Source organism: Acinonyx jubatus, chromosome B3, assembly GCF_027475565.1.
Source record: "Acinonyx jubatus isolate Ajub_Pintada_27869175 chromosome B3, VMU_Ajub_asm_v1.0, whole genome shotgun sequence".
Lineage (NCBI taxonomy): Eukaryota > Metazoa > Chordata > Mammalia > Carnivora > Felidae > Acinonyx > Acinonyx jubatus.
In genome coordinates, this window is record NC_069386.1 from 132,301,046 (window position 1) to 132,325,081 (window position 24,036).

General features: G+C 40.2%; 1 protein-coding gene across 7 annotated transcripts in view; it reads right to left on the bottom strand.

Annotated features, from left to right (window-relative positions):
• Positions 1-24,036, bottom strand: part of CATSPERB (cation channel sperm associated auxiliary subunit beta) — a 107,202-nt gene that overhangs the window by 42,209 nt on the left and 40,957 nt on the right. For all 7 annotated transcript variants that reach the window (XM_053224843.1, XM_015086287.3, XM_053224840.1 and 4 more), the window contains 6 exons: positions 23,922-23,988; positions 23,605-23,651; positions 22,823-22,975; positions 21,133-21,285; positions 13,788-13,932; positions 1,293-1,447 (listed from right to left, as the gene is read on the bottom strand). In XM_053224843.1, coding sequence (XP_053080818.1) covers positions 1,293-1,447; positions 13,788-13,932; positions 21,133-21,285; positions 22,823-22,975; positions 23,605-23,651; positions 23,922-23,988 — 720 coding nt within the window. The remainder of the gene's footprint in view (positions 1-1,292; positions 1,448-13,787; positions 13,933-21,132; positions 21,286-22,822; positions 22,976-23,604; positions 23,652-23,921; positions 23,989-24,036) is intronic.

Genomic DNA, 24,036 nt, shown 5'->3' on the forward strand with positions numbered 1-24,036 from the left:
CTAGCTTGGGAGTGACAAGACCACCCTATGAAAAGTGTGTACAAGTTCAATGAAAGGCAACACGCGGGGCCTGGGACCTGCTGTGTCTGGGTAGATGTCAGTGGTGTGTGTGATTTGGGGTAGGTTATTCAGCCTTGCTCTGCCTCATTTTCCTCATCAGTAAAATGAGGATAAGTAGCTGTTACAAAGATTTAAGAGAGCAGAGCAGTGCTCGGGACATAGAGCCACGAAAAAGCCAGTGGTGATTTTTATCCCGGGAGGATGCACGTACAGCTTGTCTGGGGGAGAGAGGTGAGTTAAAAAAAAAAAAAAAAAAAACCCTATTTATTGGCTTTTGATTTTAAGACTGTAAACTTTCACATAAGAGAACTAAGACATTTCCTACAAATTGTGAAGTTAGTGAAAAACTGTGGAATCTACTTTTTTGGCAAGTTCCACCCTCCCCTCATGTCATTTGATTTGTGTCTATGCAGAGCCCACACGGCAGACTGGCAACTGCACAGAAAGTCATATGGCGGCATTTTACAGTCACAGGGAAGTTCCCGCCGCCCTCTCTAGGAATATCTCGGACAGGGAAAGCAAAGACAACAACCTTTCGGCCCCAGTCTTGCCCTGGTAGTTTGCAGTGATCTGTTGAAACTAGAGTCGGCCTTTATTCCATTTCCTTTAGGCCGAAGGGGAGGTTTTGTTAAGCCCCAGTGAACACAAAAACCTTGTTCTTTGCTGATACACTCAGGAAAGTTCATTTCATGACCGTGTGCCCAGTGATGAGTTCTTAGGCACATGCACCATCACAAGTGGCACATTATACATTAAAATTATTAGAACAACTCTTTGCACTGTCACCTGTGAGGAAGTCCTATATTAGCATCAGAAAAGGAAAAAAAAATGAAGGGGCAGGGTTAATATGAAAGAGGAAAGGTAAACCACTGGGAAAAATGGAACTCATATTTCTTGCTCATATTTCTTGCGAGGTAGAAAACCAAACCTATCGTGACCCTGGGTTGGAAGTAATAGGTCTAAGTAATAAGCTTAGAATATCTGGACATGTTGCTCTGAAGATAGTCTGGGTGGAGTTAAATCTATATAACCCTGAAAGGGACTGGGAAGAAGGTTTTGGAGATGTTCTCTGCTATCCGGAGGCTTTTCCTGTAGTCTAACGGAGCAAAGTGCATTAATACGAGTTTGTCCCAAGGAAAATACCTTCCTGTTTTCCCACAATTCTGTGTGTGGAATGTGGTATATGTATTCTTAAAGCAAGGTGAACAGTTTCAATGCATTATATCACTAACCTGTCCAAAAATACCTTTAGAATTTCCAAAGGCTGCAAATGACCCACCAGCTTCAAAATGGTCTGGAGTCAGTTTATGTATGAAACCCATGTGGTCGTAGTATAATGTGAAGATATCGTCATTAATAGATCCGATTTTACTATATCTTCTTAATCCTACGAGGAAAGAAACAGAAGTCTCTTGATGTCGATATAATACAACTGGAGACGTTTTAATACCATACCTTGTAAAAAACAAACAAAAAAAAAACCCCAAAAAACTAAAAAACCCTTCACTTAAACTAAGGGGTGGAAGTAAGGCTTTGAGACTCCACAATTAGTAAAATACATGTTGGTCTTGGTTAAGTCCCTCAAAAGTCCTTTCGGGGCTCCATTTCATTACAGAACCTGTTCCCCGAAGTAGGTGAAGGCCAGAGTGAGGGTCACAGGAGAGATCTGGAGAAAGAGAAGTGAGCTCCCCCTGGTGGTGGTTCCTCTTCCTGATGCCAGGAGAATTCTCTGCAGAGACCCCTGAGTCATTAGCTATCCTACGATGAATAGGTTGAACCAAATTTGGTGTCCTGTGTTTCTCTCGTGCCTTTAGAGAAACATGATGGGCAGTCCTGGCAGTAATCTGGTAGTAGCAAAGCATTCACCTAACTGAACGGACACTGGTCCAGAGAGAGAGAGAGAGAGAGAGAGAGAGAGAGAGAGAGCTGCCTCCCACAATCCCTGAATGTTGGCGTGCCCCAGGGCTCAATTTTTAGATGTCTTCTCTATCTCTGGAGATCTCACCCAGTTTTAGGATTTTAAATCCTTTTTTTTTTTTTTTCTTTTTTTAAGTAGGCTTCACACCCAGCACATAGCCCAACACGGGGCGTAGAACTTGAGATCAAGACCTGAGCCGAGAGCAAGGGTGGGACACTTAATTGACCGAGCCACCCCGGTGCCACTAAATCCATCTTTTTGCAGATGATTCCCAGATGTAAACTTCTCATCCCATTCTCTTCCCTGAACTCCAGATTTGTATATCTGGCCGCCTACTGAGCGTTCCAGATCCATGGCGGTCAGGCATCTCAAACCAAACTCATCCCAGACTGGACTCCCGACCCCCAGGCAAACTCCTCCACCCTCAGCCTTCCTCCTCTCCATAACACCAACTGCACTCCTCCTTTTGCTCAATCCAAAACCGTGGTATCATTCTTTCTTTCTTTCTTTCTTTTTTGTTTTAACGTGTATTTATTATTGAGAGACACAGAGAGACAGAGTGTGAGCAGGGGAGGGGCAGAGAGAGAGGGAGACACAGAATCCGAAGCAGGCTCCAGGCTCTGGGCTGTCAGCACAGAGCCCGATGCGGGGCTTGAACTCACGGACCGCGAGATCGAGACCTGAGCCGAAGTCGGACGCTTAATCAACTGAGCCACCCAGGCACCTCCCGTGGTGTCATTCTTAATTCTCCTCTTCCTCTCACAGCCTGTATCGAGGCCATCAGCAAATCCTACTGACTCTTGCTTCAAGATGCATATAGAAGCCAACCTTTTCTCGCCAATTCCACCTCTGTCGCCCCGCACAAGTGGATATGATATGGGCAGAGGTTTACTGAGGAATTAGCTCATACAATTTTGGAGGCTGAGAACTGCTGTGATCGGCTGTAAGCTACAGAAGCAAGGGCCTGGGAACCAGGGGATCAGATGGCATAACTCCCAGTCAGAGGACAAAGACATGAGGACTGAAAACCAGAGAGGCCCCTGGTTTCAGTCCTAGGCCAAGGACAGGAGAGGGCTCACGTCCCAGTTCACAGGCAGGCAGGAAGCAAAGGAGGGGATTCCATTTTCCTTCACCCTTTCGTTCCACTCAGGCCTCCAATGGATTGGATGAGGCCCACCCACCCACACTGGGTAGGACAGTCTGCTTTATAGAGCCTGCTGGTTCAAATGCTAATCTCCTCAAGAAACACCCTCACAGTCACATTCAGACATAGTTTAATCTGGGCACTCCTTGGGGTGCCTGGGTGGCTTAGTTGGTTAAGTGTCTGACTTCAGCTCAGGTCATGATCTCACAGTTGGGGAGTTCAAGTCCCGCTTCAGGCTCTGTGCTGACAGCTCAGAGCCTGGAGCCTGCTTTGGATGCTGTGTCTCCTCTCTGTCTCTGTCTCTCTGTCTGTCTCTCTCTCTCTCTCAAAAATAAAGAATTTAAAAAATAATTTAAAAAAATATGAACACCCCTTAGCCCAGTCAAGTTGACACAAAATTAAATATTACAGTTGCTAAGGTTCACTAGGCCATATTTCATCTATAAACATAAGATACACTTTCTTCACATTTTAACATTTTGATTGAGATCACTTTCGTAATTGCTGTGTCTTACAATCATTTCCCACCAGGTGGCACTCAAAGTACAGTGGTCATCTGGCCACACAGGCATGTACTTTGTGCCAGCTTTTTATATTGCCCATCACTTCAAGTTTCCTGAAACACTGGTATAATATTGTTGAATTTTACCGATGCTTAAGATGCCTTCAATAATATTACATTATAATTTGGCACTGAAACAAAATTGTTATGGGCGCAGTAAGAGAAGAAAACAAAGCAGGGTATATATTTATCAGTAAGCGACACTGGAAGAATCACCACAATGTCACATTTTCTTGTACGACACCAAGTGTCTCATAGAACCTAAGAAAGAAAGAATCCGGGGCGCCTGGGTGGCTCAGTCGGTTAAGCCTCTGACTTTGGCTCAGGTCATGACCTCGTGGTCCATGCGTTTGAGCCCCGCATCCGGCGCTGGAGCGTTGAACCTGCTCCGGATTCTGTGTCTCCCTCTCTGCCCCTCCCCCACTTGGACTCTGTCTCTGTCTCTCTCAAAAATAAGTAAACATTAAAGAAATTCTTTAAAAAAAAAAAAAGGAAGGAAGAATCCCACAGGAGATGACATTACATTATCTTTCGCTAGTGAAATACCACTCAAAACGATTACCCTATCACATACCAAGTAAGGCAATAATGTCACGGTAATCCAAGCATCACTCAGGAACACTGTTAAAACAGGGTGTTAAGGTTTAATTGGAAGTTTTTCTTTGTGGTAACAGAACAAAGTCATCTTATGATCAATGAACCCCAGCTTTGACTCAACATAGGTTTTACAACATTCTTCTGTTGGCTTTGCATGTGAATTACTGGTGAAGTTAGTTGGCTCCAAATTCTTAGGTAATATTATTTTTCTCTGAAAGTTCTGTTGAAGAATATGTGCCTTTCATCGTGGCAGCAGAAAAAAATCCAAGGCTGACTTGATTTTTCTGTGCCTTTAAAGTTGATTTACATTTTCTATTTCAAATAATTCAGAAGTGCTTCGCTTTTAGTTAAAAAAAAAATCTTATTGTCACTTTTGGTTTCCTGTATTGTTTTCTATTTTCAGTATTTATTCATTCACCCATCTGTCCACTCGTATCGGAGGGGATGTGCCAGGAACTGTAGATATAGAGAAACAGAGACACCGCCTCCGTTCTTCACTGGAAATTCCTACAACTTTGTTTCTCAAGCATCTGTATTTATCATTTTAGATGCTTTCCACTTATTTTTTTTTATTCCATGTAGACATGTCTCTTTATTTATTTATTTTATTTATTTATTTATTTTATTTTTTAAAATTTACATCCAAATGAGTTAGCATCCAGTGCAACAATGATTTCAGGAGTAGATTCCTTAGTGCCCCTTCCCCATTTAGCCCATCCCTCCTCCCACAACCCCTCCAGTAACCCTCAGTTTGTTCTCCATATTTTTGAGTCTTTTCTGTTTTGTCCCCCTCCCTGTTTTTATAGTATTTTTGTTTCCTTTCCCTTATGTTCATCTGTTTTGTCTCTTAAAGTCCTCATGTGAGTGAGCTCATATGATTTTTGTCTTTCTCTGACTAATTTCATTTATCATAATACCCACCAGCTCCCTCCACGTAGTTGCAAATGGCAAGACTTCTTTCTTTTTGATTGCCGAGTAATACTCCGTTGTATATATACCACATCTTTTTTAACCATTCATCCACCGATGGACATTTGGGCTCTTTCCATACTTTGGCTATTGTTGATAGTGCTGCTATAAACATGGGGGTGCATGTGTCCCTTCGAAACAGCACACCTGTATCCCGTGGATAAATGCCTAGTAGTGCAATTGCTGGGTCATAGGGTAGTTCTATTTTTAGTTTTTTGAGGAACCTCCATACTGTTTTCCAGAGTGGCTGCACCAGCTTGCATTCCCAAGACATGTTTCTTTAGTTTCTATCTATATTTTGTCATAGTTCATCATTTATATTGACAATTTAGTTCCATTTTCTTAGGTGTTGTTTTTACTGCTTGCAAAGTAATCTTATTTAGCCTATTTCAATTTTTATTTCATAATATGCGCTGTTGATTCTCTGTTTGCCTTTTCCTCCAGATACATCCTTAGACTTCCTCTTCCCTGTTTGCTACACTGGAAGGCTGACCTCTACGAACTGCAATACTTGTGCTCTGTTTCCAGAAGGCTTCTGATTGGGTTTGGCACTAGCAGGAGAGAAGAACAAGGGAAGGAGAGAAAAGTCTAGGTAGTTTTTCCCTGCCTTTCTCCCTACTTCAGTGATACAGTTCTGGCAGTAGCTTTGAGCCTCCAACACTATTCCTCTTATAGGACAGCCCCTCTTCCATCCCAGCTTTGACTGGGCTTGGGTGATGCTATTACCTATCTACTATCTATCTGTCTATTTATCATCTATTTATTTGCATTACCTCTGTTTTAAAATGTTTATTTAAATGTTTATTTGTTTTTGAGAGAGAGAGAAATAGCGTGAGTGGGGGAGGGGCAGAGAGAGTGGGAGACACAGAATCCGAAGCAGGCTCCAGGCTCTGAGCTGTCAGCGTGTAGCCTGACATGGGGCTCAAACTCACCAGTTGTGAGATCATGACCTGAGTTGAAGTCGGATGCTTCACCGACTGAGCCATCCAGGCGCCCCAAAATGTTTGTTTATTTTGAGAGAGAGAGGGAGAGAGCGAGTATGCACACACACACGCAGGTCGGGGAGGGGCAGAGAGAGAGGGAGAGAGAGAATCCCAAGCAGGTTCCCCGATGTCAGTGCAGAGCCCATTGTGGGGCTCAATCTTATGACCTGAGTTGAAATCAAGAGTCGGATGCTTAACAGGCGCCCCTATTTGCATTACCTCTTAAATCCGAGGACTGTAATGGTTTTCTCCCATTGCTAGTCTCTGGGTACTTCAGTGTCATTGTTGGTTCCTTTAGCTCTGTCCACTGCTCTGAAAATCGTCTCCTGATAAAGGCTCTTCAGGTGAAACACTCGAGTGGAATTATATTTGCTGCCAGGGCTAGAAGTGGCACAGTATTTTTACTAGAAATGTCCATGGAAAATAGAATATCCAGGCTGGATTCTGGGACGGAGTCGCTCACATATTCAAGGAATGCACAGATGACCTCTATGCCTGGTAGTTATTGTGACGCTGGCAATCCACAGCAAGCAAGGGCATCACAGTTACTCAAAGTATTACTGTTGTGGCAGGGGATGGCGTGTCTGTGGACGGCTGCACTTTAAATGATCAAATGCGGTTGCTGTACCTAACAACGATGACAACTACGAAGATTTTTTTCAAAGATTTTCACGAAGACGGTAGGGTGGTACGACTTTATGGATATACCAAAGAGCTTACAAACAACAACGACAACTCATGACCTTGAGTATTCAGCTCAAGGCCATAGTAGAAAACCTGACAGCTTTATGGGGAGAAAAGAACCTCACTTCATACCGCACACGAAAATAGAAATGTCACGTAGACCTATACAACCAACCTAGGACAATCTGCTAGAAGGAAACAGGAAGGGATCTTCATAACTTTGGCATAGGCAAAGATTTCTCAAACAGGATATAAGAACAAGTACTTGCCATACAAGAAAAGATGGATAAGCTGAACTTAAAAAAAAATTTTTTTTCATGTTTATTTTTGAGAGAGACAGAGCGTGAGCGGGGGAAGGACAGAGAGAGAGGGAGACACAGAATCCGAAGCGGGCTCCAGGCTCCGAGCTGTCCGCACAGAGCCTGACACGGGGCTCGAACTTATGAACCGTGAGATCATGACCTGTGCCACAGTTGGATGCTTAACTGACTGAGCCAGCCAGGTGCCCCGATAAGCTGAACTTTTAAAAACCAATAATTTTGCCCCTCACAGGACACCATAAAGAGAACAGAGGGGCGCCTGGGTGGCTCAGTTGGTTAAGCGTCCGACTTCGGCTCAGGTCACGATCTCGCAGTTCGTGGGTTTGAGCCCCGTGTCGGACTCTGTGCTGACAGCTCAGAGCCTGGAGCCTGCTGCGGATTCTGTGTCTCCCCCGCTCCTGCTCTGTCTCCAAAATAAATAAACATTAAAAAAATACAAAATAAAATAAGAAAAAAGAGAAGAGAAAAGATAAGCCATTGGTTGGAAAAAGATGTTTGTAAGTCATATTTCTAAAAAGAGGACTCATGTCCATAATACATTAAAAATTCAGAGCAATCAATCAAAAAGGTCATTCCAATAAAACTAGATTACAAAGAGGCTTGAGATAACTTACCAAAAATATACAAAAATTGGTCAATGAACATACGAAAATGTGCTAAACATTATTACTCATGCAAAGCAAATCTTCAGCAGATATGGTGACATACTGATCACAATGGCTTCCTATTTAAAAGACTAACAGCCTGAGTGCTGGAGAGGAGGAGGAGCAAGGAGAATTCCTCCATGTTGCTCATGGGATAATAGATTGATGCAATTACTTTGGAGAAACGTTGATAGTACTTAACATTTTTTTCCACAAAAAGCCAAATAAACATACACTTTACGGTGCAGCAATTCTATTCCTAGGTATATGCCAAACAGAAACGAAAGCTCTGTCCAGAAAAAGACTAGTACAAAAATGTTCATGGCTTCTCTATTTATAATCAGCACCCAATGGAAACAATTCAAATACCTACTAGAAGTGGAAGAGATATGGTATTCAGACAGTGGAAGACTACACAGCGGTGAAAAAGAACAAATTGCTGCATCAGTGTGGAGGAATATCACGGTCATAATGTTGGCTGAGAAAAAAAATATATATGCATAATTGTATTTATGTGAAGTCCAAAATCAGATAAAACTAATCTATGGTATTAGAAGTCAGAATAATGGCAACCCTTAAAGGTATACTGATGGGAAAGTAGCGTGAGGGAGCTTTCTGGAATACTGGAAGTATTCCACATCTCACTCTACTTTCCAACCCCTCCTAATATTACTCATAGCCATTTTCATTTATTTCATAATCCTGTGATGGCTGATCATTCGATTCTGAAATGCTATGTCACAATTGCTGTCTCAACGAATAGAGCAGCAAATACACCAAGAAGATGAACCTGATACCAACAGAAATTGAATAAAAGTTTAAAAATGAGCTGGAAAAAAATTGGATATAGAATACATAAACGCAGTGGTATAGTCCTGGAGAAACAGAATCAGAATTCTGTGGTCTCTCCTCATCGTTGAGTAAGGAAGAACCAATAAGGAGATTCTATGATGGTGACACTGAATTCTGGTGGTGTGCATTGAGGACACAATACTGAGGTCGAAGAAACCTTGCTTTTTGAAGTTATAGCAGAAAGCTTCAGAAGGCCTATTGCTTAACATCATATCAGAGACCGGAAGAAACTGGTTGGAAACTAAACAGTAAAGAATGCTGACTTGTTAAAAACAAACAACAACAGTGAATCCAGCCTCACTCTTATCTTGGGAATAATCAATGTTTCTCTCACTGTGGTTAGACCTGATCAGTTATCTCTAAGTTTAGCCCCAATTCCAAATTTACCCAATAATCTACAAAAGTGCTACTGGATCACTGTTTGGGAAGACTGTATTTCTGAAGGCAAATCTCCTTGCCTATGAAGTTATTGATTGAATTTCAGTTTTATTTTTTATTCAATGGATAGCTTCATCGTCTTATGAACACCTAACAAAATGGACCAACACGTATGTATGAAAACTATAATCCCCTTTAAAGAAAACATGGGAGTAAATCTTTATGACCTCGGATTAGGCAATGGTTGTTTCCTTAGAGATGACACCTAAAGTGCAAACAACAAAAGGAAAAATAGACAAATTGAACTTCATCAAAATTAAAAATGTTTGTGAATCAAAAGTCACCATCAACAAGTCAAAAAGATAACCCAGAATGAGAGAAAACGCATCCAAATCATGTATCTGTTAAGGGACAAATATCCAAAATATATAAAGTTCGCTTACAACTCAACAATAAAAAGACAATTAACCCAACTTTAAGATGGGTAAAGGATTTGATCAGACATTTCTCCAAAGACGTACAAATGGCCACCAAAAACGTGGAAAGCTGCTTAACATCATTAGTCATTAGTGAAACGCAAATCAAAACCACAATGAGATACATTTTCTCACTCAAGTAATTAAAATAAAGAAGACAGACAATAAATAATAAGTGTTGGTGTGGGTGTGGAAAAATAAATCTCACGCATTGCTGGTGGGAATGTGAAACAGTACAGAGTTTGGCATCTCCTCAAACTGTAAACACAGAGTTACCGTATGACCCAGCTGTTAGACTCCTACACACGTACCCAAGGGAACTGAAAGCATGTTTCTACACAAAAATTTGAACATAAATGTTCATAAAAGCGTGATTCATAAGAGCTAAAAAGTGTTTAAACATCAAATGTCCATCAACTCAAATGTCCCATTAAACAAAATGTGCCATATCCATAAAATGGAATATTATTCGATCATAAAGAGGAATAGAATACTAATAACCTGCTAGAACATGAGTAAAAACCTCAAGACATGGGGGTGCCTGCGTGGGTCAGTTGGTTGACTGCCCAGCTCCGGCTCAGGTCAGGATCTCTGGGTTTGTAAGTTCGAGCCCCACATCAGTCTTGCTTCTGTCAGCGCAGAGCCTGCTCTGGATCCTCTGTCTTCCCTCTCTCTGCCCCTCCCTCGCTTGTGTGCGCGCTCTCTCTCTCATTCAAAAATAAACAAATATTAAAAAAAAAAAAAAAGACCTGAAGATAAGAGAAATAAGCCAGTCACAAAAGGACAAAAAGTGTATGATTCCACTTATCTGAGGTCCCTAGAGTAGTCAAATTCACAGGAACAAAGGTAGTGGCCTGAGGCTCGGGGGAAGGAAAAATGGGGACTTATTGTTTAGTGGGTACAGGATTTTAGTTCGGGAAGATGGAAAAGATCTGGTGGGAGATGGATGGTGTTGATGGTGCCCAACAACGTGAATGTACTTCATGTCAGTTCGTTGATGAACATGGCTCATTTAACACGGTTAAAATGCTAAATTTTGTGCTAGGTATATTTTGCCACAAAAATAAGTAACAGACAAAAACTAAACCACCAGCAACAATCAAAATAGGAAAAAGAACGATATGTCAAAACATACAAAAGAAAGTGCTAAGGGAAGAAAGAAAATTCTGATGTAACAGGTCACACCACTCTACACCCAGCCCTTTTAGGTAATACTGAGAGAGGGAAGATAAATCAACAAAATCCTGAGGACTCTCAGGAATATTCTCCTAACAAGAGAGAAGTTGACAATGGATAAGATGGTTCTCAAAGGAAAAAATCAAACCCTCTTGAGTGTAGCCAGGTTTACCACCTTCCAAGGCACTGTCCTAGCAGAACAAGTTCAAGTGCTACCTTGATGAGGTGAAGCAAACAGGTTTCAAGAATAACTCACCTACATTATATTAGAGCAAATAGAAGATCTGACTGGTGCTACACACTTTTGTGATGAATTAGAAATAAAGGAGGATCGGAGATAGAAGGAGGAGAAGACATAGTGAGGGAAAAGGGGAAAAGAGGGAGGTGGGGAAGAGCAGAGGGGAAGAGGAATGAAAACGCGGAGAAGGAAGGTACTATAGCATTTAAAAGATATAAAGAATCCAGTTGAGACGAAGCCTGTCTTAAGATAAGGTAAAATATCCCCCATATTTTGCATCAAAAGACCTTAATAAGTTAATAGATTCAACAAAACAAGATCTCAAAGACCTAGTAATTGAATAACAAAATAAAATGAGAATGCAGATCATAGAGATGTAGACCTGAACAGAGAACCATGTTCCTTTATCATTCTAGGCTCCAAGACTGGTTAACAAAATTCAACTGATTTGGAAAAGATTGGGCATCTGTCCATAACTGTTTCTTTTGCTGCACAATAAACAGAGAGGAGCTATGTGAGCTTGTTCAACAAAATCACAAAATTAAAGTAGCTTGAGAGTCATATACCATTTATACAATGCCACCTCTTACAAATCATGTGATTTGAGTTGCATCAATTTGAAAAAGTAGGCTAACATTACCTACGTCAGCTGGGACGCTGTGAATGTTAAACGCTAAGCATTTGTGCTAAGACAAATGTAGCTCAGTAAGTGGGAGTATATTATTGTCTATTGAGAAAGTAAAACATCACAGAAATTGTAAATGAGAGCTTAGCATGATGTTCCAGGGTCCCCCTCTTTAGGGCTGTTCATAGGGTCCTACTTTAGTAGATCCTAAAACTCTATCACCCCCTGGAGGATTCTGGGAAGACTGTAGAGTAGGAAGTCCCAGGAATCTGTCGGCTGACAACAATTGCACTGGCAGAGTATATCTGATGTAATTACTTTGGAATGCTGGAGTCTATTGAAGGCTTGCAACTTCCGGAGTAAGGCTTGGATGGTAAATTATGGTTAATGTCAGCCTTTGGCAGTATTTACCCATCCTCTACTCAAGCCACCTGGCAGGCAGCTGTGCACATATTCCTGGGGCAGTTTATAGGAGCCAGGGTGGGCAAAAAGATCCCTGTCCTCCAAATATTGGGATCTGTGTTCCAATCTTTTCATGATAAAAACATTAGACTAGGAATAAAAGATTATCTCAATATAATAAAAGCCATTTATGAGAAATCCACAGTGAGCATGATACTCAATAGTGAAAGACTGAAAGCTCTTCTTCTAAGATCAGGAATGAGACAAGAATGTCTGCTTTCACTACTTCTATTCAACACAGCACTAGAAGTTCTAGCCAGAACAATTAGGCCAGAAAAAAAAATACAAAGCATCTAAATCACAAAGGAAGAAGTAAAGTGATCTCTGTTCACAGTGATATGATCCTATATGTTGAACCCCCAACAATTCTACAAAAAAAAAGTTATAATAAACAAATTCAGCAAAGTAGCACAATATAAAATCAATAAACAAATTCAGCAAAGTAGCACAATATAAAATCAATACCTAAAAATCAGTTGTATTTCAATATACTAACAATGAATAATCAGAAAAGGGAATTAGGAAAAAAATTCCATTTATAATATCATAAAAAAAGAATAAAATCCTTAGGAATTAACATAACCAAGGAGACTAAGGGCAACCCACAGAATGGGAAAAAATGTTTGCAAATGTTTCATAAGGGATTAATATCCAGAATATATGGAGAACTTCTACAACTCAGCAATAAAAAACAAGTAATCTGATTAATAAATTGGCAAAGGACTTTAATGGAAATTTCTCCCAAGAAGATACATAAATGGCCAATAAGAACAAGAAAAGATGATCAATCATTAGGAAAATGCAAATCAAAACTATGAGATACTACCTTACACCCATTAGAATGACCACTATCAACAACAACAACAACAGAAAATAACAAGTGTTGACAAGGATGCAGAGGAATTAGAACTCTTTTATGCTGGCAGTGGGAATGTAAAATGGCATAGCTACTATGGAAAAGAGAATTGCAATTTCTCAAAAACTTAAAAATAGAATTACCATATGATTCAGCAAGTCCACTTCTGGGCGGACACCCAAAATAATTGAAAGCAGGGTTTCAAAGAGGTATTTGTATACCTATGCTCATAGCAGTGCTATTCAAAATAGCTAAAACATGGAAGCAACACAAAGGTCCCCTGATGGAATGAACAGATAGGCAAAATGTGGTATATACATACAGTGGGATGTTCTTTAGTCTGACAAATGAAGAAAATTCTGACACCTGCTACAACACGGATGAATCTTGAAGACATTATACTAAGTGAAATAAGCCAGTCACAAAAGGGCAAACACTGGAAGCTTCCACTTATATGAGGGGCCTAGAGTCGTCAAAATCATAGACACAGAAAGCAGAATGGGAGTTGCTGGGCTGGGGGCAGGGGGAAATTAGGATTTATTTTTTAAGGGATACAGAGTGTTAGTTTTATAAGATGGAAAGAGTTCTGGAGATGGACCGCGCTGATGGCAGATCGTTTTGAATGTACTTAATATCATCAAACTGTATACTTTAAAAATGAGCAACACGGTCAACTTCATGTTATGTGTATTTTGCCACAATAAAAATATTTTTAAAAAATCCGTCACCCCTAACAGGTTTGAGACCTTAAGATTAGTTGATTAAAACGGCAGAATTTTTTCACGTATCTTCTAATCCCTGACTCACATGTAGTGCTTACGCCAATTAAAGTGAATTCCTCACCTGCTTTCGTCAAGTAAACATTTCCACTTTGGGAAACAAAAGTAATATCTGAAGTATAAAAACTATGGTAAGTGTTCTTTATGATATCATCATGAAAGTCCGCTAAAAATTCGAAAGTGTTGCCGCCGTCGATCGAAAACCATACCTAAGGAAATAAAAAGATACGAGCTCACTGAAGAGGCTGCCATCTGACCGTCAGCATTCGCCTATCAGCCTTATCTTCCTAGGTAAGCAGAGTCCTACAGCATGGCCTTCCCCATGTTCCCACGCCATCCATCGCACGCACGCATGTACGCACATACGTACAGACTCCTTACCCACTTCATCAACGCTCTGGTTCTTTCCTAGGGCCTGGATGACAGTGTATGTGGCCGAGTCACAGGTCTACACAGTGTGCGTGGTGAATGTGTAAGAGAATGAAGGTATCCCGTCATCTCCCAAGTGGGGTCCCTTTGATTCTAAAAGGATGAAATGTTGGGTGTACTTGGATAGGAAGGAGCGAGCTCACCTCATACTGACATGAGACTTTCATGTTCCAGGCGGGAACATGTTTTGTGTGGAAGAGGCCCCGGACACTTGCAAGAGTGGTCCTGGGACCTTGGTAAATCCTCACGTATACTCCACCATAGCACGTGAGTGTCTCTATCCCCTCATCTTTCAGTTACGGGTTGCTTGAAGATAAATCAGATCCTGTATTGGATGAATCCTGCCTGGTACCTTTTTTAATCGCCTAAGTCTTATTCACATGAAGATTTCAGGTTTTTAAAGTTCTTCTTAAAAATGAATTTTAATGACAAGTTATACCTGAAAATAGGCTTTTCTTAAATTTAACATGTTGTAAATGCAGCTGAAGTCTCTTTGACCACCGTCCAAATAATTTTCCTTTTATACCTTATCTTAGATAATTGTGGTCTCCTCTATCCCTTCCCAGACTCCTCTCTTTTTTCTTAGTTAATATAGCTAAGGGTTGATCAATTTTGTTGGCCTTTCAACTTTCAAAGAACCAACTCTTAGTTTTGTTGATTTTTCCTATTATTTTTGTATTCTCTATTGCCTTTATCTCTGTTCTAATTTTTATTATTTCCTTCCATCTATTGACTTTGGGTTTGATTTGTTCTTTTTTATAGTTCCCTAAGATGTAAAGTCAGGTTGTTGATTTGAGATTTTTCTTCCTTATTAATGTGTGTGTTTGTAGCTATAATCTTTCCTGTTAGTATTGCTATCGGGGCGTCCCATAAATTTGGTGTGTTTTGTTTTCATTTTCATTTTAACATTTTTTAAGATGTTTTTATTTATTTTTGAGAGAGAGAGAGAGTTCTAGTGAGAGAGAGGCAGAGAGAGAGAGAGAGAGAGAGACAGACAGACAGAATCTGAAGGAGGCTCCAGGCTCTGAGCTGTCAGCACAGAGCCCGACGTGGGGCTTGAACTCACGAACCAAAAGGTCATGACCTGAGCCGAAGTCGGATGCTTAACCATGACCCAGGCGCTCCTTCATTTTAATTTTCTTAAGATATTTTCTAATTTTCCTTCTGACGACATCTATGACTCACTGGTTGTTTAAAAACGTGCTGTTTTAATTCCCATATACTTGTGGATTTTCCAGTTTTCTTTCTACTCTAGATTTCTGGTTTTGTTCCATTATGATCAGAAAAAAACACGGTATAGTTTCAGTCACTTTAAATGTGTTGAGACTTTTTTGTGGCCTTGCTTATGTTCTGTCCTAAAGAGTTCTCTGTGTCTTTTGAGAAGCATTTATATTCTGCTGTTGTCAGGTAGAGTCATCTGATTATGTCTGTTAGGTCTAATTGGTCTACAGTGTGGTTCAAGTCTTCTGTGTTCTTACTTATCTTCTGTCTGGTTTTTCTATCCATTATTGAAAGCGGGGTATTGAAGGCTCCTACTGTTACATTGCTGTTTCTCCCTTCAATTCTTTTAAAGTTTGCTTCATTATATTTAGGAGCTCTGATGGCTTGGGGCATAAATATTTATAATTGTTAGATCTTCTTGGTGAATTGAACTTTTATTCTTATATAATGTCCTTCTTTGTCTCTTCCAACACTTTTTGACTAACAGTTTATTTTGTATGGTATTAGTATAGCCAACCCTGCTCTCTTTTGGTAACTATTTGATGGAATATTTTTTTTCAATCCTTTTACCTTCAGGTTATGGGTGTGCTTAGATCTAAAGTGATTTTCTTGTAGACAGAACATGGTTGCATCCTGAGAGTTTTTCTCAATGTTTTTTGTTTTTATAGATTCAGCTTATGTTTGTCTTTTGACTGGGGAATTTAATCCATTTACACCTAAAGTAATTACTGATACGGAAGGACTTACTATTGCCATTTGGTTTGTGTTTTTGTGCGTCTTGTAGCTTCTGTTCCTCCTCTTTTCCTCTCTTACTGCTTTCTTTAGCATTTCACTGATTATCTGTAGTGACATTCTTTGATTCCCTTATTTTCTTGTGCATATATCCTATACATTTTTTTCTTTGTGGTAACCATTGCAATAAAACATCTTAAAGTTATAGCATTCTTTTAAATCTGATAAAAACTTCACTTCATTGTGGGCAAAAGCTCCTCTTACATAGCACTGCCTTCCCACTTTATGTCAATGATGTCACAAATTACATCTTTTTATATATTTATTAACATAGGATTATAATTTTAAAAAATGATTTTCTCATTTAAGTTCTATACGAGAATTAAAAGTGAATTTATGCACCAAAATTACAGTGCAAGTACTAAATTTGTCCATGTATTTACATTATTGGAAAACTTTTAAATTTTCATGTGACTTCTTGATGTTATCTAGCATCCTCTATTTTCACCTTGAAGGAGGCTCTTCAGTAATTTCTTTCCCTCTTTTCCTTCCTTCCTTCCTTCCTTCCTTCCTTCCTTCCTTCCTTCCTGACAGGTCTAGTTGTAATGAACTCCCTCATCTTTAGTTTTCCTGGAAAATCTTAATTTCTCCTTCAATTTTGAATGACAGTTTGCCAAATGTAGTATTCTTGATTGACATTTTTTTTCTCTCAGCACTTTGAATGTATTATCCCACTCACTTCTGGCTTGCAAGGATTCTGCTGAGAAATCCACTGATAATCTTACGGAAGTTCCAATGTATATAATGAGCCACTTTTTTCTCATTGCTTTCAAGATTCTTTGTTGACTTTTGACATTTCGATTATGTCTCAGTGTTGGTCTTTTTGGATTCATCCCGATTGGAATTCTTTAAGCTTCTTTGATTTGTACATCCATTTCTTTCCTCAGCTTTGGAAAATTCCAGTCATTACTTCTTTAAATAAGTTCTTCCTCTCTTTCTTCTCCTTCTGTAATTCCCATAGTGCATAGATAGGTCTGTTTGATAGTCCTTGTAAGTCTCTGAGACTCTCTTCACTTTTCTTCATTCTTTTTTGCTTTTTGCTTCTCTGACTCGATGATTTCAAATAGTAAGTCTAACGTCCACTCCTCTAGTGAGTATTTCAGCTCGGTTATTGTATGTTGCAGCTCTAGAACTTCTGTTTGACCTTTTTTATGGTGCCTATCTATTTTTTATATTCTCCATTAGTTCATTATTTTCTTTATTTCTTTTAGTTGTCTAGCCGTGCTCACTTCTAGTTCGTTGAACATCTTTATGACAGTTGTTTAAAATTCTTTGTCAGGCAGCTCATAAGTCTGCATTTCTTTACGGTCATTTCCTGGGGTTTTATTCTGTTCCTTTGATTGGGCCATGTTTCCCTGTTTCTTTGCATGCCTTGTGATGCTATTGTTTTGAGACTTGGGCATTTGATTACACAACCACTTCTCCCACTGTTTATGGACTGGCTTCATGCAGACCTTTACCAATTAGACCAGCTAGAGGCTCTAGGACTTCTGCAGTCTCTTCCAAGGATGTGTTTTCTCTGGCTTGTGCTGTGTTTTTAGTTGTTTCAAGTTGCCTAAGCAGTTTATCCCTCTCCTTCCAGACACCCATAAGCTCTTGCTGCTCCTGGCATGTGCCTGTAGAATTGCAGCTTTAAAGTGCTGCAGAGGTCATATCTGTTTTCAACAGTTTCCGAACAAGGCTGCCAATTCCATCAGTGCTCTGAGTTAGGTGACACAGATTCCCCAGTCTGGCCAGAATGTTGGACACACAGCTAATTATTTTGTTTCCATCCTGAGGGAGGATCCCCGGAGGGGGGGGCTTCCTCCAAGTGGTGCTGCATTAAGTCAAATAGAAGGAGAGGCATGGATTGGTATGGAAAATGCTGTAAGTCTTCCTATCCCTTTTGTTGGAATCTCTTGGGCTTTCGGTTGGTCTGGATGCTGTAGCTTCTCAAATGGATTCTGGAGTTCTTTCAAAGGTATTGTGGTCTGTATATTGTTATATTGGTGTCTCTGGGGGGAAAGGGACGTCTGATGCTTCCTGCTCCGCCATCTTGGCAATGCTACTCCACCTCCTTTACAGCAGTTTCCAAAAAATTCTGCCAGTTCCATCAGTGCTCTGGGTTAGGCAAGACTGAAACCAGTCCCTTGAGCCTCCCTCAGACAAGCCAGAATGCTGGATGCAAGGCCCACTCTTTTGTTTTTATCCCAAGGGAAGTTCCCTTGTGTGGGAGGTTTCCTCCTGGTTGTGCCATGCTAAGGTGGTTGGGGGTGGGGCACAGATGGGCAAATTTTCCTACCCCTTTTGTTAGAATCCCTTTTTGGTTTTATGTTGGTCTGGGTGCTGTAGCTAATCAACTGGTCTCTAGAGTTCTTGCAAAGGTACTCTGATCTGTATTTTGTAGCTAACTCACTGTGTCTATGGGAGAACAAGGGCCCAAAGATTCTAAATCTGCCATCTTGCAGAACCAGAATTCTTTTTAATGGAAGTGATGCTATCTTTTTTAATGGTCACTGTTTTTTTATGTCTTGTTTTAAGATGCTTTCCCTATCCTGATGTCAGAAAGGCATTTACTTATATTTTCCTGTAAAAGTTTTTATATTTAAATTATTAATCCATCAGGAGTTGGACTTGATGTCTGTGGCAACATTTTCCATATGTAACCAATGCTTCCCACCCTATTTTAAGCAATCTTTTATTTTCCCCTCAGCTGTGATGCTATTTTTGGCCTCGATCAACATTCTAGATATGAATGGGTCTATTTGCTTTCTATTTCATTCCATTGGTCAGTTGGTCTGTTCCTGGGTCAAAACACATTATAATTATGAAAACTTTTTAAAAACTGTTAATATCTGGTAGTACAAATCCCTCATCTTTATTCTTTTTTGGATGCATCTTGGGTGCCTGGGTGGCTCAGTTGGTTAAGTGTTTGACTCTTGATTTGGGCTCATGATTTCATGGTTCATGGGATCAAGCCCCACTTCAGGCTCTGTCCTGACAGTGCAGAGCCTGCTTGGGATTTTCTCTCTCTCTCCCACCCTGCGTGCCCCCCCCCCCCCACCTCCGCCGCCCTTCCCCTGCTTGGGCTCTCTCTTGCTCTCAAAATAAATAAATAAACTCAAAAAACAAACAAAAAAAAGAAGTGTCTTGGTTATTCTTGGTCTTTCGTTTTTCCATATATACTTTTTTGGGGGCTTTATTTAAAAAAATTTTTTTATACTGAGGTAGAGTTGACATACACTATACATGCTTTAGAATTAACTTAAACTCCACAACAAGCCTTGAGATTTTAATTAAAGTTGTATTAGATCTACAGATTAATTTAAGGAAGAAATGATATTATAAGTTTTCCTATTTACAAGTATGTTTTTATCTGTTTCTTCTTAAAGTTTTAAATGTCCTTCAATAAAGCTTATAATATTCTACATATAAGTCTCAGAAATCTTTTCTTAGATTTATTCCTACATACTTTAAAATTTGTGTGTGTGTAGTTTTGCTTTGTTTTGTTTTTGCTGTTGTAAATAAGGTCTTAAAAATTATGCTTTCAGGGGTGCCTGGGTGGCTCAGTGCAGTTAAGCATCCAACTCTGGATTTCGGCTCAGGTCATGATCTCATGGTTTGTGAGTTTGAGCCCTGCGTCTACCTCTGTGCTAACAGTGTGGAGCCTGCTTGGGATTCCCTCTCTCTCTCTCTCTCTCTCTCTCTCTCTCTGTCTACCCTTCCCTGCTCATGCTCACTCTCTCTCTTTCAAAATAAATAAACTTTAAAAAATTATGCTTTCAAATTTGCTGATCATGAGCAGAAATGAAACTGACTTTCCCTTCCACTGTTTAACTCTTTTCCTCTTTTTAATAATGTGTATGTACCTTTTAAGTTTTCTACATAGGCAATCAGATCTTCTGCAAGTAAATAGTTTGTTTACATTTTATTACTCATGCCTTTGAATTCTTAATTTTTTTTTGTCTCACTGCATTTCCTTCTGCACACTCTTTTACTTCCTAATCACCTCTTGATAAAACTCCAACTGTGGTTAAATACAACTCTCTGTCTTCTCCGATGTGTGTGGACCCCCCACAACTGACCACAGAGAAGAACATACAATAATGCTGAACTGATCGCACTTGGAATCCATGAGCACAAAGCCCAAGCAACTGTACTGCCTTCTCTCATCCGTCAATCCACTCTCCCGCTCTCGTAGGCAACTATCTCTCTCTGTTGTCTCTTTCCTCAAACCCCCAACGCTCCTCCACCCTCATGCTCAAACAATAACTTTGGTTTTTGTGGAGAAAGTAAAAGATAAATTTCCACCCCCTTCCATTACCACATCTACCCACTTACCGGCTCTGGAATCCAAAAGCCCTCCCTTCTTCCTGGTACTGTATTTAGACATGTCGCTCCAGCAACTTTTCCCTCTCTCACCCACATCACCAGTCTTTCCCTCTCTACTGAATAATTCCCATCCGCATAGCCTAATTCCTTCTGTCTCTTCCTCTTCTCTCTCTTTTTAAATTTTTTTTTAATGTTTATTTTTGAGAAACACAGACAGAGCACAAGTAGGGGAGGGGCGGAGGGAGGGAGACAAAGAATCTGAAGCAGGCTCCAGCCTCAGAGCTGTCAGCATAGAGCCTGACGGGTTGGGGGCGGGGGGTGGGGGTCGAACCTACAAACTGTGACATCATGACCTGAGCCCAAGTTGGACGCTTAACCAACTGAGCCACCCAGGTGCCCCTCTCCCGCTTCTCTTGACCTCCCTTCCTCCTGCTACCATTGCTGCATTTTACTGCTCTACTTTTCAGCAAAACTTTGCAAAGGATTTGTTTGTATTCACTCTCCTAATTCCTCTGCTCTCATGTTCTCTTCATTGGGCCTTCTATCTCCCTGATCATCAGAACGATGCTGTTTTTTACTTGACGTATAACCACTCAGCATAGAACAAGACAATGATTTACACCTACCCTAGAGCGTGAAATGTCATGTGTACTCACCTGATCACCATAAGCATACAGAAAATGGCTTCGCGGATGGAATACCATTCCCACAGGAGACGAGAATGATGAAGGAAATACGAAAAGTGGAAATTTTGGTTTTAATCCTGGTTTGTTATTTTTTAGGGTGCTCACAGAGACAGTGGTGGTTTTCTAGAAATAGATTAAGCATGAACAAACCATAAGAATTTTACCATTTATATTACTAGACGATGTTACAATTTTTTGTGTTTCCTGTTACTTGGATTTTGATTAAGACGGGGACACGTCCATTAGCGCAGAAGAGAACTGAAAGCAGTGGCAACCATCGATGTGTCTTTGCTCTGCCTCTCCCTGCCTCATATGCCCATTTCATAGATGTTGAGCATGAGGTTTAGAAGATTAAATAATTTGTCCAAGCTTCTATAATAAATGGCATGGGGAAGTTTATCATAGAGCTGTTGCTCAAATAGACCGATGCCAACGCCCATGCTTACAAGTGTCATGGCACCCTACCTTAAAGCGTGGGTGCCTGGGTCACCTTACAACTCTACTTGGATCGTGGCATTGAAGGGGGTCAGAAAGTGTACCCCAAGATATGCCACTGTGGTATAGAGATCATCGTTAAGCTGTAGACATTTAAGATTCAACAGATGCAGGAAAAAAAGCCTTCCCTTCTCTGACTAAAAGCAGCAACTTCTGGGAAATAAAACTATCATTAATTCCTCTTCAGAGCAGATCTACTTCCAGAAGGGAGAACACAAATAAAACCCACCCCAAATCCCTCCTCCAGAGGAGTTTTATGGCCCTGAGATGGGAAAACCACTCAAACCTGTGTGAGCAAACATTATCACAAACTTTCTTATCTCCTGTTTGTTCTCTTGTTATCTTTTCACTTGTTTTCCCTTAAGCGCCTTTCTCGCCTGCCCCCTTAAACTATTAAGATGGTATATAATCCCCAAATTTGAACCACCTTTTTGAGTTTCTCATCACTGATTTTCAACCACATGTATGTACACTGCATGCATAAATCGATTGTTTTCTCTTCTCCTGTTATGTGTCTTTTATCAGTTTAATTTGCAGGGCCTCAAGAACTGAACTTAAGAGGGTAGAAGAAAATTATTTTTTCTCCACTAAAATTATAAGGGTAGGGCTAGTCCCATTTTTTGCTCATTTTAATTTTTTTTTTTTTTACTCTCTATTTATTTTTGAGAGAGAGAGAGTGGGGGAAGAGGCAGAGATAGAGGGAGACCCAGAATCCAAAGCAGGCTCCAGGCTCTGAGCTACCAGCTCAGAGCCCGACATGGGGCTCGAACTCATGAACCACAAGATCATGACCTGCGCTGAGGTCAGACGCTTAACCGACTGAACCACCCAGGCGCCCCAGTTTTTGTTCATTTAAACGAATCAATTTATGGAACCTTAACCTTATATAGACCAAGCTCAGCTTATATTCTCCTGCAGAAGAAGTGAAGAAGAATCACTATGCAGACACCATCGTATTTTCTGTTTTCATCAAACTGAACGGTAAAGCAGAGGCAAGAAACCCCCAATGTGCCTTAAACTATACTATCAACCATAAATAATTTTGTGGTGGTTAATTATAGCCACTCCTACTGCCAAAGATAACAAGAACTTGGAGATAAATTTGCAAGGGTACATTTTCCCTGTTGTGTCATCAAGAGTAACCTCCCGGGGCCGTAACACTTACCTGGTTGGAGAAGAGGTAGACTCCAGCACTGTGCTCTTGGTCAACAAGAAACGTTGCCAGAGCTGAAGTGATAGTTTTCCTTCCTTTTAAAATGTGAGGTAAGCAAGGTAACCATTGACGGAGTGGTTCTTTGCTGTAAAAACAAGAGCTCGACTACAAAAAGAGAAAGGAAAAGTTAATGCCATTTTTAAAATGTAAGTTCTAATTAGTTCTCGTAAGCAGATACACTAGTGAGCCACTGTGTTCTCCTGATCAACCACAAATAATAGTGATAAATCTTTGCTGTCTGTGCTTCTCTTCTGGGGGGGGGGGGGAGGGAAGTCCAGAAAACACTGCGAAGCCTCTCTTTCTGGCATGAATTGTTTTTCGAGAACTACTGTGTAGTTCCAGATTTAACGTAACTAGGTAAGTACCGTTAAACCCAAGTAGAAACACAACTGGGCACGAAGAGGGATGAAGTCCTTCAGTCTGTAGAACTGCCGTTGTTTTAGATTAATAATAATCCAAGAAATAAAATTCCTTACCTTTTTTTTGTTTTTTTTTTTTACATTTTATTTATTTTTGATAGAGAGACAAAGCACAGGTGGGGGCGGGGCAGAGAGAGAGGGAGACACAGAATCCGAAGCAGGCTCCAGGCTCCGAGCTGTTAGCACAGAGCCCGATGCGGGGCTCAAACCCACGAACCGTGAGATCATGACCTGAGCCGAAGTTGGACGCCCAACCGACTGAGCCACCCAGGCACCCCTAAAATTTCTTACCTTTTAAAATATTTAAGAACATACCTCACTCAGGGTCCTGTTTCTCTCAAAGGTGATAGTAACATAATCAACTATAAAATACAAAGGTACAGAAATTAAAAGCAGCATCTACAGTTTTAAATGTATCATTAAGTACATTCAAATACAATATTTTTTTTCACTTATAACAGGGCCTGCCTCTTTCAGATTTAATTTCCCTCCCCCCTCAGTTTTAGGCCATTAACTTATATAAAATAAACCTACTTTTCTGTTTTATTCTATTTTTATCTTATGTCATTTTATTTCATCTGTATACTCCATCTATGTTGAAAAAAGCCTGTTAATATCTCTTCTCAATTTACCTTCAAAGTGTTCTCTGTTGGCAAAACATTTTTCATTATACCACAATTTTCCTTTGACATAGTCAACCTACATAAAAGAAGAAATAAAAATATCATTTAGGCAGTAGGGAGACTT